At 44.0% G+C, this 13017-nt stretch overlaps 1 protein-coding gene across 1 annotated transcript in view; it reads right to left on the bottom strand.

Annotated features, from left to right (window-relative positions):
• The window catches only part of LOC138266895 (IgGFc-binding protein-like), a 169982-nt gene that overhangs the window by 78312 nt on the left and 78653 nt on the right, over window positions 1-13017 (bottom strand). Inside the window, exons 43-52 of the mRNA XM_069215627.1 lie at window positions 11720-11848; window positions 10896-11034; window positions 9054-9189; window positions 8669-8865; window positions 7911-8052; window positions 7574-7815; window positions 7341-7489; window positions 7101-7229; window positions 6826-6964; window positions 649-790 (exon numbers count right to left, since the gene is read on the bottom strand). Of these exons, the coding sequence (XP_069071728.1) occupies window positions 649-790; window positions 6826-6964; window positions 7101-7229; window positions 7341-7489; window positions 7574-7815; window positions 7911-8052; window positions 8669-8865; window positions 9054-9189; window positions 10896-11034; window positions 11720-11848 (1544 nt within the window). The remainder of the gene's footprint in view (window positions 1-648; window positions 791-6825; window positions 6965-7100; window positions 7230-7340; window positions 7490-7573; window positions 7816-7910; window positions 8053-8668; window positions 8866-9053; window positions 9190-10895; window positions 11035-11719; window positions 11849-13017) is intronic.

Here is a 13017-nt window from a genome sequence, read left to right as displayed (position 1 = left end):
TGAGTTACAGATGTCTCTGGTAGCAGTAACTCCAAAGAGGGGATTTAAAGTGCTTAGAAATAACAAACCAAATAGTAAGCACTTGATATAGAACTATATAAAACAGTCCTCGAAGCTGGGTGAGAGGTATTAAATGTGTCAAATAGACATTTATATGATAAGACAGTAGATGGACAACATGTAGGTGGACTACATACAAATCAACGTTGGATAGATTTTCCAGGTGACTACAAGGTTCACACTGAAACTTGGTTTAAAGCCATTGTTTCTCCTAGAGAGAATTATATGTGATTTCATTCATTATTTTGCTCAATGCTTGCAAACGCATCAAGGAATTTGAAACTCACCACAAGAAGTTACAGTGCTCACACTTTCTGCAGATAATTACACATTGCAAATTTAGGCTAAACATGTACGGATGCTGCACATTGTCCTGAAAATCAGTTTTTTCGGCAAAATCCTATTCAAGTGATGGGAGCTGTGAACATTCTGCCCTTTGCAGTACAGTAGGACCAGAACTGAGGTGTCCTCACCAGGGTTCTCAGAATTGCTCTGCCACTTTGACCACTAAATGAGACATTCTGCTCAGACAGACAAATTCATGGAGGAGGGCACCACATATACCGTTAAGATAAGGAGGTCACTTACGGCAGAAGGTGTCATTCCTCCAGGGTCGCAGTGTGACGTTCCTCTCCTGACACTCGTTCACGTAGGACTCTATCGCCTCGCACAGTGGAGGCTGGCCAGGGCCCAGCTCACACATGTCGTAAACGCAGTCTTTGAAGAAGGTCTAACAGGAGTGGAAAGAGTGAAAAATGTATTTGAATTCATAGTTTTTTGGCTCACCATATTTTTTCAGTGGAGCTGACTCGGAGTGAAGGAACATGTGTGGAGATTCTGACTTCTGGGAGTGCTGAAGTCACCTGGGTACCTCTGGTTCTACTTCCAATATTCACTTGTATCAAACCTCTTGTCCCTGGGTCTGTTCTACAATCAGAACCTCTTGCTACTTCCCATCAAAACCATATATTCAAAACATGGACCTTCAATCTATGTGATAATTCAACCATCAAACTTTCCTTTTGTTGTCCCATTAAAAGCATCACCTCGGTCGCCAAACATTACGTACTTGTACCTATGAAATCATCCATTAAAAGCAAACTCATTTATCTATCAACGTAACCACCAAACCTTTCGCTTCAGTGCGCTTTCAGCCATCAAATCTCAATGTTTGCATGCATCATGAATGAACGATTGAATACTATTTATAAAGCCTGCTGGTACACTACTAAGGGGGTGTCCTGGAGCTAAGGCTAATTAAGCCAGGAGGCCACATTACAGCTCTTGAAACATCCACATATTAAGAGACTTTCGGAAACAAACAATCTGGTACCAGCCTCCAGGTCAAAGGCAGGGAGTTCCATGGCTTAGACAGATGACAAAAGAAACAGCACCTTCCTATATGACATAATTTGCATTTGGGGACCTGCAGAAGTCTAGCCCCTGCTGAGTGAAGAGTGAGCCCCAGAACGCATGCACAACTCTTTCTCGACAGGTATGTGAGCCAATGTCCAACATGGCTTTAAAGACTAGATAGAGACTTGAAAGTGCATCTCTGGTGCCTTGGTAGCCAAAGGATTGTAGGGAGTAGAGATACAACTATCACGGGCTGCTGCGTTTTAGACAATCTGGAGTCTTTTCAAAAGCTTTGAAGGCAGTCCTAGATAGAGGGTGTTAGTGTAATCTAGGTGCAAGGAAATCAATGCCAAGACTGTAGATTTTCCAGCCGGGATTGGCGCATAAGGAAGAATTTTCCAAACTGCTTGCAACATCATAAAACATTTGGAAGCTACTGGGGTGAAGTAACTTGCAAAAGACAGATCAGAGTCAAAGAGCACCCCCCATATTCTGACAGAGTAGGAGAAGGTGAAAGCACAAGCACTTTCGGCCACCACTTGGAGCGAAACTTAGAATCGTGGGTGCCAAAAAGGGGGATCATGTTTGCATTAAGTTTCAGAAAACCTGAATTCATCCATTCCACAATGACCAAGATGCAGCCATAGAAATGGCTCTGAGATTCCACCAGACTGACAAGCAATGGAAAGTATAATCTGGGTGCCATCTGCATCCATCCTGCAGGGAAAGCCAAAGGATCTGATCAGCAGGGCTTGGCTGGCTACCGTTTCGGTGTGGGTGCCGGTCTTGTTGCTGGGGGACCTGCTGGCCATGTTCCTACTTGCAGTGCTTCTAAATAAAAAATGCAAATTCAAAAGGTTGTAAAGCATGCTTAAAGCATACTTCAGAACTATTTGTATTTGCATTCTTTATTTAGAAGGAAACACTCAGTAGCTATATATTAAACAATATGGAGCCCAGGGAAGGTTCCTGAAACAAACCGAAAGGAAAATTAAACTTCTCGGATACCAAAGGGGGTAAACTAAAACAATTGGATCCGTTAGAAATTAAAGGTTTGATTCTGGCCAATGCCATATCTGGAATGGGAATGTTCATAGGCCTCTGTAGGAGCAAAGGGTGGGCATCCATGTCAAAGGCTGCAGAGAGATCAAGTTGGATCAAGACAGTCAGACTGACTAGATCCAAAATGACTCCGATATCCTGTCCTAGAGCTAGGAAGGCCGTCTCTGTGCTGTGTGATGGTCTGAAGCCGGACTGGACCCTGTCCGATAGCTTATTTATTTCCAAATAGTATATTTCAGAGTGGATGGCCTTGTAGCTGGTGCAGAGAGATATACACAATATGCATTATAGGCATGGAAGACAGTGCAGGTCACTGAGGGCGGGTGTTGTGCTTGTATCTGCATTCCCCCCCCCCCCCCCCCCCCCCCCCCCCCGAGTTCAATCTTGCAGATGCACAGCTTTCAGGTGTGTAACGATAAGGTCATGATTTCGAGTGCAGTAGGGCACAGCCCGCAATTACATGACCAGAAACAAGGGCTTGTACCCTAGAGCAGAAGGCTCTTTTTCAAAGGAAAGGTTGAATTCTGCAGGGGAGGCTCTGTGGGTACCAAGCGCCTCAGTGCTAAGTCAGACATGCTGAGGGAGAGGCACGGTCGATGACAGAATCGGAGGATGGTAGAATCCATGAGACTGGGCACTAACGAATAGAGTACGAAGAGAAACTATCAAGTTGCATTCGTTTGAGCCAGATGTTTATATCACTCTCGCACCCTTAACAACAAATTCAGTTTTGGTGGTGTAAAGTTAAAGATATACCTCAGGCATCATCACTCTGAGATTCGGCTCTGTGTTGCTGTCTGTTGGCTCAGGGAGATGCCTTGCTTGGCCAATAGCACACCTTAAGGCTCTACAGGCTGAAGATTAGCCGAAGCAGCAATGGATCACAGAGATGCACCGAATTGATCATGAGAAGGAGTGGGGGAAATTGGGGATGAGTCAATCACGTTGAACAGGTGGTGATACAAGTGAGCACTGTTTACGAGATGCCTACTTGAGCGACAATAGTTTGGAGTTCAGCGCAGCGGTCTTCAGTGTGAAAAGTCACTAACGAGAAGCAGGTATGTGGTTGTCAGTGTAATTTTGAAGCTGAAGTGTCACTGCAGTTACCAGGCTCATGAAAGGAAAGTAGATCTAGATTGTGCCAAATGTTTGCAGATTCAAAGTGAGGTTAAGAGACTAGGAGATGCCTCCAACTCGATTTTTCATGAACTTTGTGGAGTCAAGGAATTTCAGTCGATGAGACGGCTATTGTCTGCACTGAATTATTTTAAGTGTGGTGAGGTTGCAGAATTTTGTGTGAATGGTTGTTAAATGTTGTTACTGCCTGGATTGAGTACATTTAACATAGGGGTGAGATGGTTGTGAGCCTCGACTGGATAATGAATTACTTCAACTTTACGAAGAGCTCCTAAAGTGGGAATGCCATCATTGTGGGCTAGATTGGAGCTAAGAAGAGAGAGACATAAGGAGAGAGAGCGAGGGAGATAAGGAGAGAGAGTGAGAGAGAGAGAGGAGAGAGAGAGAGAGAGGAGAGAGAGAGAGAGAGAGAGAGAGACTTGGTGAGTGGTGAAGAGTTTCTTTCTGCATCACTCAGCCACCTCCTGCATCGCTGTGGTTTCAGCAGCTCAGGAAGGTGATGCCTGTGCAAAGCAGACAACTGGGTGGCACACAGGACGTGGAGGCATGAAGGATGTCCAACAATGGGTTTCTGGAAAAGTCAGTCTCCCAGGAGAATAGCTGTGGCTACCCTTATATTTATGCCTATCCAAAATGTCCGCCTCATGACCTTACCAATCCAAGATGGTGTTAACCTTTTTCCAGTGACGTTATACTGCCTACTCGGACAATAGAAAAAGAGGTATTTGCCAGAGAAGGATGCATTGCTACCCATTTCATTTTTTTAACCCTATTTTGAGTTGCATGTTTTGGCCATTCTGTTACCTCTTTGTCCTTATATTTTTGCTCTCTGTTTTTTTTCAGCAGGATTCCTTTAAGGTTCTTTGTTCTGGCACACCTTACGCTAAGCTCTTTCTCAACTCAGATTCAAGGTGGTTTTGGATGCCTTACTTTTCAAACACTGCATTAACTGTCTGCAATCAAGACTTAACAAGGTTCTTCCAGCTACTGCATCTTTACTCTCCTAATTGGTACCCTCTTATAGAGACACTTATAGAGACACTTCACACTTTCAAGTGTATTTTAGGTGCCGGACAGCACCATGGCTACTAAAGTCACAAAGGGAACTTCACTGCGTCTAGTCCTTGACAGAGGCACAGTAAGATGGATACCTATCCAACAAGAAGCAAACTTTCAAGCTGAGTGCCAAGTTATACATCAGACTTTACACCTATGAGCACTTCAAGCCAACTATTGAGACATTAATTAACCTAGGTAAAACCACACCAACCATTAAGCCATCCATCTGTGTACTCTTTAGCCATTTAAAGTTGCCAAGCATCAAAGTTATTTTTACAAATGTGACTATACAACCAGATGCCTAACCAACAAAATGTAGATCTATGCACTTATCTAATCCTCACACCTATCACCTGACAACCTTCAGTTCATTCACCTAAGTATCCTTCCACCCACATATCCAGCCATCAAACAGCTGTGATTATCACACCATTATAACTTTGTTCCCAAATAACTATATTCAGTCACTAAAATGTTTGTGTACTCACTCAGCCACCACCACAAGATCCAACCAGTACAACAAATGAGTCATGTAAAATATCAAACTTTCTACTTACCTGACCATCAAGCAGTTCAACCAAAAGGATCTTTGATCTATGTACTTAACAACCATCAAACCGTCAATTTGCTAACCATCCAACTTTTTGTCTATGTACCCTGCATGCCAGGTGTCCAAATAGGAAAACCTCCACTTATCTAAACATTAAACCTTCCACAGAGTGATGGTTCATTTAGCTGCTCTACCAGAAAACACCCGAGATATACATCCAAACATCATAGTAAATATGTGTGCATCCAGCCCTCAAAGTTTCCAGCTAGGTGCATATCTATTGTGCATCTTTTTAGTCCAATGAATGATGCAGCCAATCATTTTCATCCATCCATTAAACATTTCTGCTGTTAGTCTATCCATCAAAGCTTTCAACCACATGCTCAACCACAAAACCTTATATGTGTGCAAATGTACATAAAATGTTATAAAATATTACATCCATGTATCCTTACATAGACCTTCCATCCTGATGTCCTCAGTCAAATCTTCAGTCCCCATGTCCATTCAGCGACCTTTTCATTCATGCTGTTACTGATCAAACCACAGATCCAGATGGCTAGCCATAAAATATTCTGCTGATACAATCATTAATCTAACATTACATTCATGCTCTCATTCATAAATCTTTTCATGGTAGTCCTCCACAATCAAACCTTCAATTATTGTGACCATTCATCAAACCTTACATCATGTAGCCTTTCATGAAACCATATATCCATATACCATCCATAAAACCTCACATTCATGTACCAAATCATCAACCCTTTTATCCGACCCAACCAGCAACCTTACATTCACATGTCCATTTGCCAGACACATGCATGTACCTAATAAACTTTCCTCTGATATGCGCATCCATCAAATCTTCCAATCATGTGTTCATCTTTTAAACCATTCATGCAAGTCTCTATCCAAGGAACAATACACCCATGTGCCTATCTGCTAAGTTTGCCCCATGTGCTCATGTATTAAAACGCCCATGAATGGGTGCATCCAGCAAACTTTCTACCCATGCCCATTCAACATATCTTTCGTTCATGGGTTCATCTACCACATTTTCTGTTTGGGTGCCATCTATCTAATTGTTCATCCCTGTCCTCATTAATGAAACATAAAACCATCTTGCCATTGAGTCATCAAAATTTTCCACACAAGGGTCCATCCATTGAGGATTTCTTCCCTAACTACGTTTATATTCGTAGATCCTAGTAAGCATGTCCCCATCGATTGAACCTTTCATCCATGCATTCATCCATCAAGCCACTGTTCTTTGTCTCTAGCCATAAATCCTTTGACGAGTGTCCTAATTGATCATTCTTTGATTCACGTTATAATCCAACTATCATTCTATTCAAATGCCCATCCATCAGCGTTTCAAGTAATGCTGCCATTCATCAAAACTCATGTTCACTTGTTTACCCAATTACATATCTGCTCCCGCAACCATCATACCATATTTCTGCTTTAACTTTAACTCGACATTTTCAAAATATATCTGCCTGCCTTTCTTTCTGGAAGACAGCAACAACTGTTACTTTGTTCTTAACTGCAGAATGTTACTTGATGGCCAAGTGACCAAATGTTCTAAAGAGACTCACATTTGGGTTGATCTTGCTGTGACATGGTGCAAAAGGCCCATGAGGGTCAGTCAGGATCCCACAGTAGGCCGGGCCCTCGTAGGACTCCCGCTCCTCCTCTGTGCAGTCTGGGACTACAACGGAGTCGGTTGCATTGCAACTGGATCGAAAAAACACAGGAAACAAGATGAGCAACAGAGCGGGACAAAGAGAAATAGATGTGCCAATAGTGATGTGCGGAAAACAGAAGCCACAGCGAAATCAGCATGTGTCTAGCAATCGGACAGTACCCTCACCTGGGCTGGACATTCCAGCTGTTTCCAAACTCATTGACATCTGTCACTAAATCTTTATCTGGCTTCTTGAAGTCGTTGGAGGGCACTCCATCATAATCGCCACACAAGCCACACAACGAGTTCTTGTAGCTGCAATAAGAAACGACAGGTCATTCCAGCTGCTGCTACAACAGCTGATACACTGGGACTCGCCGACTGCGCTAGTGCGCTGGTCACTGTTTATAAGCTTTTGGCACTCACTCGCTCGTCACTTTCACATCTGCATAGTGGTTTCCGTCATAGCGTACCACAAGCCCGAAATCTGTCTTCACTACCATGTACTTTCCAGAGTTGGAGATGGATAGCCCAGCCACAGGGTTGGTAGGTACGTTCTCTGTAACGCCGTTCACCTGAGAGGAAACCAAAACTGAGTCCCAAGGATTCCACGCAGCAAACACCACAACTTATGCTAACTCCATAGCCCGGCACATTACCTGGACAATGCTATTCTTCAGCATGGCCACCACTACCCCGTAGACGTCCACGTAGATTGCCTTGATATATGCCACGGTGAACGTGTTCCACCGATACTCATTGGAGGCATACACAGCAAATGGTGTCTGGCTGGAGTTACAAGGCTGGGCCAAGACATAGGTGCAGTTGCCATGGAAATCATACTTCCTCTTATCAAAGGTGGTATAATGGGGGTCACCCGTGATTACACAAGTGGATGAATCTAGCAACAAGAAGCAGGCAATTAGTATCGGGCAGCCGAAAATCTCAAAGAGTGACATGGGAAAGGCCAATGTGTTCAGACCATGCACCACTTACCTTTTGGGAAGCAGCCCTGAACCCCGGTGTGGTTGGAGCAGTACTCGTCTGGGGCGCAGCTATTATCAGTGCACTTTGTGTTGTTGTTGGCGAGACACTGGCACACCTCCTTGCAGGCATCAGAGAAGATGACCTCACCAGGCTGAGAATAATAAAAGAGATTGACACCACAACAAGGAAGGCGGGGCACGGTACACAATTAATGGGGGGAACAAGACTGGGCTAATCTGAACAATTGTATTTACTTTACACACGCTCCCACTGCCTTCTATGTTGACATACTCAACTATGGCAGAATAGCCAATAAATGGTCAAAGTGACACATGTCCTGGATTTTGCAAACATCCTGGGGTTTGAAACACAGAATTGAGATTCAGAATTTGTTATAGACATTTGTACTCAGGTAGAGTGTCCAACACTGGTCCAGGAGGATTTGCACCCTGGAAGAGAGGTCCGTGGTTTATTACTAAGGCAGGTTTCTGACAAGGGTTGGACATAATCTTTGCTATGAATTCTGATAGGTTCAGTTTGCTGATCTTGAGTTAGGCACCTGAAAGTCTGACCTTTGAGGGTATTCCTAACACTAGAGGTGTCCATACGCGTGAAGAGTGGACATGAGCAAGGAGAACAATTACAGCGGTTACTCAAAATAAAATTGAGACTGATCTCGAACACCTTTTGGTGGTTTATCAAAAGTATTTGGGTTTAAAAAAAGTCTCCAGGGCCTGATAGACCAGCGTGAGATGAGCTGACAATACCTGGTAATATTGCCCATTGTAGGTACATCCACAGTCTTTCTTCAGGATACACTGCTCTCCACTCTGCACAAAGCCTGCATCACACTGACATCCTTCAATGCACGGGCGGTTGCAGGGTCCAGGCTTTGGGTCCAAGCAGGTGGCTGGGCAGGCAGATTCGCATGGCTCGTAGTGACTATTCGGAGGGCAGGGAATGGCTATTGGATGGAAAAACATGGTAATATGTCAACTAAAAAAACCCTGATCAGTGCTAAATGACATTTAATCAAACACACTTTTTTCCTCTTTTTCAGTGTTTAGGTGCAAGTTAATTTATAGTGCTGAGCCATCTTGGTTTTGCCATCCACTCATTCATTAACTAGAAAAGGCAGCAGAGGTGACTTACGGCAGAAGGTGTCGTTCCTCCAGGGGCGTAGGGTGACGTTCCTCTCCTGGCACTCGTTCACGTAGGACTCCAGCGCGTCACACAGCAGACTTGGTCCCACCTCACACAGGTCATACACGCAGTCTTTGAAGAAGTTCTATAGGGAGCAGAAAAGGACATTAGCTCTGCATACTGTCCTAATGCTAGCCGCTCTACTATGAAAAGTTTCAAAGAGCCCTGGCATCTTCTTTAGCCGTGACTTTTTTGTAGCCACACGTGGAGAGCCGACGGTGCATTTGCGTTAGGGACCACATCCTACACTTTCCCAAAAAAAACACTTTATTCCAATTTTCAGTCTGTGTTTCCAGGCAGAAAACACTTTCTGGTTAAAAAAAAAAAAACACTTTAACCCCCTTCCCCAATGCCCTCCTCGCCCATAACAATGAGACTAAATGTAACTGGATGGGGTTCCCTTTGCATTTTTTTAAATAACACTTTTTTTAAATAACACTTGCTTAACATTGGGAGTTACATATAATATTCTCTTCTTTTTGCATGAATGATGCATCCCCTCCTTCATACGACATTTACAGTCGCAAAGAGAAGGTGGCCCGATCGTAGGCTGTACTTAAGAAAACACCGTTTTTTTTGAGGGGGGGACTGAACCAGAAATACACTCTGTACTGTAAGTAAAACCTTATCATCCCCTAGGGAACTAGTCTCTCTACAGCCTACACAATGAAAGTAATGCCTAAATGGCTGAGGATGGGGTTCATCATGCAGTTCAAAAAACATTTTGAAATTAATTTATACAGGTGTTGAGTGCTACTGATAACAATATCACTTACATTTTAGAGTTAGGGAAACTATTTGGACACGAGATAACTTGACCGGTTACTGATATTGTGCAGCAAGTGGGAAAAGCCTCTCTCACATCCTGGTGTCTTGTATCTAAAACCTCAGGAACAAACCAGCCTTCCTCCATATTCTGACCATGTACTTACCTCAGACTCAATCGCTAGTGCAAACTCCTACAATGAAGACCTGGTCCAGTACACAGAGCCTCTTGGGAACAGAGATACACCCTCCTAGCTCGCGCACTGGTGCAGGCTGAGAGTTATGTGATAATGTGCTGCCACGTGCCCCAGAGATGACGAGAGCAACTACTTTAGATGAACTGTCTTTAACGCCCACTGCAGGAGCCACCATGTTTGCATGTGTCCGTCTAGCTCAGCCTGCAGTCGGAGACCATTCTAGTTCAAAAATAAGAATTTAGCTGATGCACATCTCTATAGAGAGCTATAACTAAGGGGATAAAGACTCTCTATGTGCTGAGAGGTCAATTGTAAACCTGTACAAAAAATGAAAATTCCACATGTGTAAATTGGTCAAAATGCATTTGTTTTATTACTTATCCATAGTCAATTTGAATTATCTTTTCCTGCAAAAAAACATGATAAGATTGCTATTTTTGTGTTTCACTTATTTTGCTGAAAAACAAATCAGCAAAACATCCAAGATCTGCGTTACAGAGGTTGAATAGCATGGCGCCAGTGCTCATCCCTGCCTCAGCCCATCACTGGAGAAAGCCCTACTCCATTCTGCTTTGTACCATGGATAATAATGCAATGGCTCCGTGGCCTTAATAATGTAGCAGCGATTGCCAGGTGGTACCATAGATCCTCTCTGAAAGCTGCAATATAGAGTCCATGAAACATCTGTGCAAGTGAGACTTTGGGTGTGAACCACCTAATGAATTTATACACACACACCTACACGCATATTAAGCGATGAGATTGCTCTTGAGAACTGCTGATGCTTCAGGTCACACCCACCACCTACAGGATTCAATGAAGTACTCACGTTTGGGCTGATCTTGTTGTGGCATGCTTCGAAGGGGCCCTGAGGGTCAGTGAGGATTCCACAGTAGGCCGGGCCCTCGTAGGACTCCCGCTCTTCCTCTGTGCACTTTGGAACCACCACGGAGCTGCTTGAGTTGCAACTGGAAATAACGAGAGACCGAGTGGGATTAAAATGCGAGAGAAGGCGAGTCGCTGAGATCAGAAGACGCGGGCTAGAATTCGGAACACGATATTTAGTATAATGCCTTCCTCACCCACTAAGGTTTTGTCTTCCTCAATTTCTATAGCCAATGTCTTTCTAGTGAGGCTATAAAATCCTTCATCGACTGAGGTCTTCCCTAGATTCCCTCTCTAACTGATCTCAAGTCCTATAATAGGCAAGGGCTACAGTTGCTGTCTCGCCCAGGTGATGTGACGTCCTCTTCATGCGATGGCTGGAGTGCACGGCAGGCTTGCCAAGAAAGTTAGTCGGTCCCACTCTGCTTCCAAGAGAAACACTTATGGAGTGATCATCCTATGCCTCTTCCTCCCATGATCAGCTCCAAGCACAAAGGCTCTGCGCCCTACCCACCATGCTCCGCCCTCATGGACATTCCTACAAATCCCTTACAAGAAAGCAGTGCATCCAGGCGAGGCATATCAGGTTTGAGGCACTGGAATATCTATAATCAGGCTATGAAACAAAGACAGTTTTTCTGCATTATTTTACACACCATCAAAACAATTAATTGCACTGGTTGTACACTGCAAGCAGGAAGTCCCGCCCACAGTTACATAAGGACATGAAAGTACTGCACCCATAAGAAGGCCCGAAAGATCACTCACCTGGGGTCCACGTTCCAGCTGTTTCCAAAATCGTTAACCCCTGTTACCAGCTCCCGATCCGGTGTCATGAAGTCATTGCCAGGGAATCCGTTGTAATCACCACATAAACCACACAACTCGCTCTGATAGCTGCGAAGAGAAGTAGCAAATCTGTGACAATGCTGTCAAGAGGTCATTCTGAGTTTACACATTGAATCACTGAGTCTGTAGTGACCAACACTGGGTAATTGGGGAGGCTGAACAGTGGGATCCAAGCCAGTGAGGACCCATGTGTTCAGTCCTAGGCATTCCTTTCACAAGCCTTCACAATCTGGTACTCAAGTCCAATTGTTTCAAAGGAAGCAAATTATGACTACAACTTCCAGAATGCATTAGTTTTCAAAACTACCTACAGACCACTGGTGAGGCCAGATTTTTCAAAAGAAACACAAGTTTAATAGTTGTGATCCCACTACCTACATTATGAACAGGTTAGGAACAATATTTAACTAACTGATGTGGCCTCATCATGTTACCCCTTCAGATCCTTCTGCTGACCCCCACTGCAACCTTTGCGGCAGGTGTGAGAAACCCCCTGATTAAACTGTTAAAGGGCAGGGTAGGAGCAAAGGATGCTCTAACATTGATCCCTTTGTTAACGAGAGGAAAGTACTGATCATAAGCAGGGTACTCCCTGAAGAGTCCAGGATGTGGGATCACAAGTGTGAATACTGTATTAGTCGCAAAGTCGCTGCAGTTCACTTGTGGCAAGAGGACGTCGCTCAAGACCTAGTGAGTCACTCCTAACACACTGACTATCCCCACATTTACCAGTTTTGTGCGGACATGAGTGTGACAGCAAAACACAAAGAATAGCGTCAATTTCCAGGCAGTAAATTGCATTGCATTGCATCATGTGAGCTTCAGCGCAAATTTTAGTAAATGAGGGCCTAAGTTTCATAGTAACCGTGACTTCAAAAGGAAACTGCAAAACAGAGTCTCTCTCTGATTTCTGCACCAACAGTTCTAGGTCTAGTCCTGACCAGGAGGGTCAGAGCAACACAGGGGATTGAAATGGGTCCATATCTTCAAGTGACGTGCAGAGAGCGTGTTCAGAAAGTATTAGCAAAGATGCAAGTAAAGAAAGAAACATGTGCCCAGGCTCAGACTGCCAGTTTCAGAATCCAGGTTCATATTAAATGGATTGAAAAGGCACCTTCTGGTGCTGAGAAGTAGTGAGGTGGGGGAAGGGGCGAGAAATAATGTTTCCACTGGTCTAGGACCTGCATTGGGTCTACATATTTCACTTGGTCCTCTGA

Source organism: Pleurodeles waltl, chromosome 12, assembly GCF_031143425.1.
Source record: "Pleurodeles waltl isolate 20211129_DDA chromosome 12, aPleWal1.hap1.20221129, whole genome shotgun sequence".
NCBI classification, from domain to species: Eukaryota; Metazoa; Chordata; class Amphibia; order Caudata; family Salamandridae; genus Pleurodeles; species Pleurodeles waltl.
This window is presented reverse-complemented; position numbering and strand designations above follow the sequence as displayed.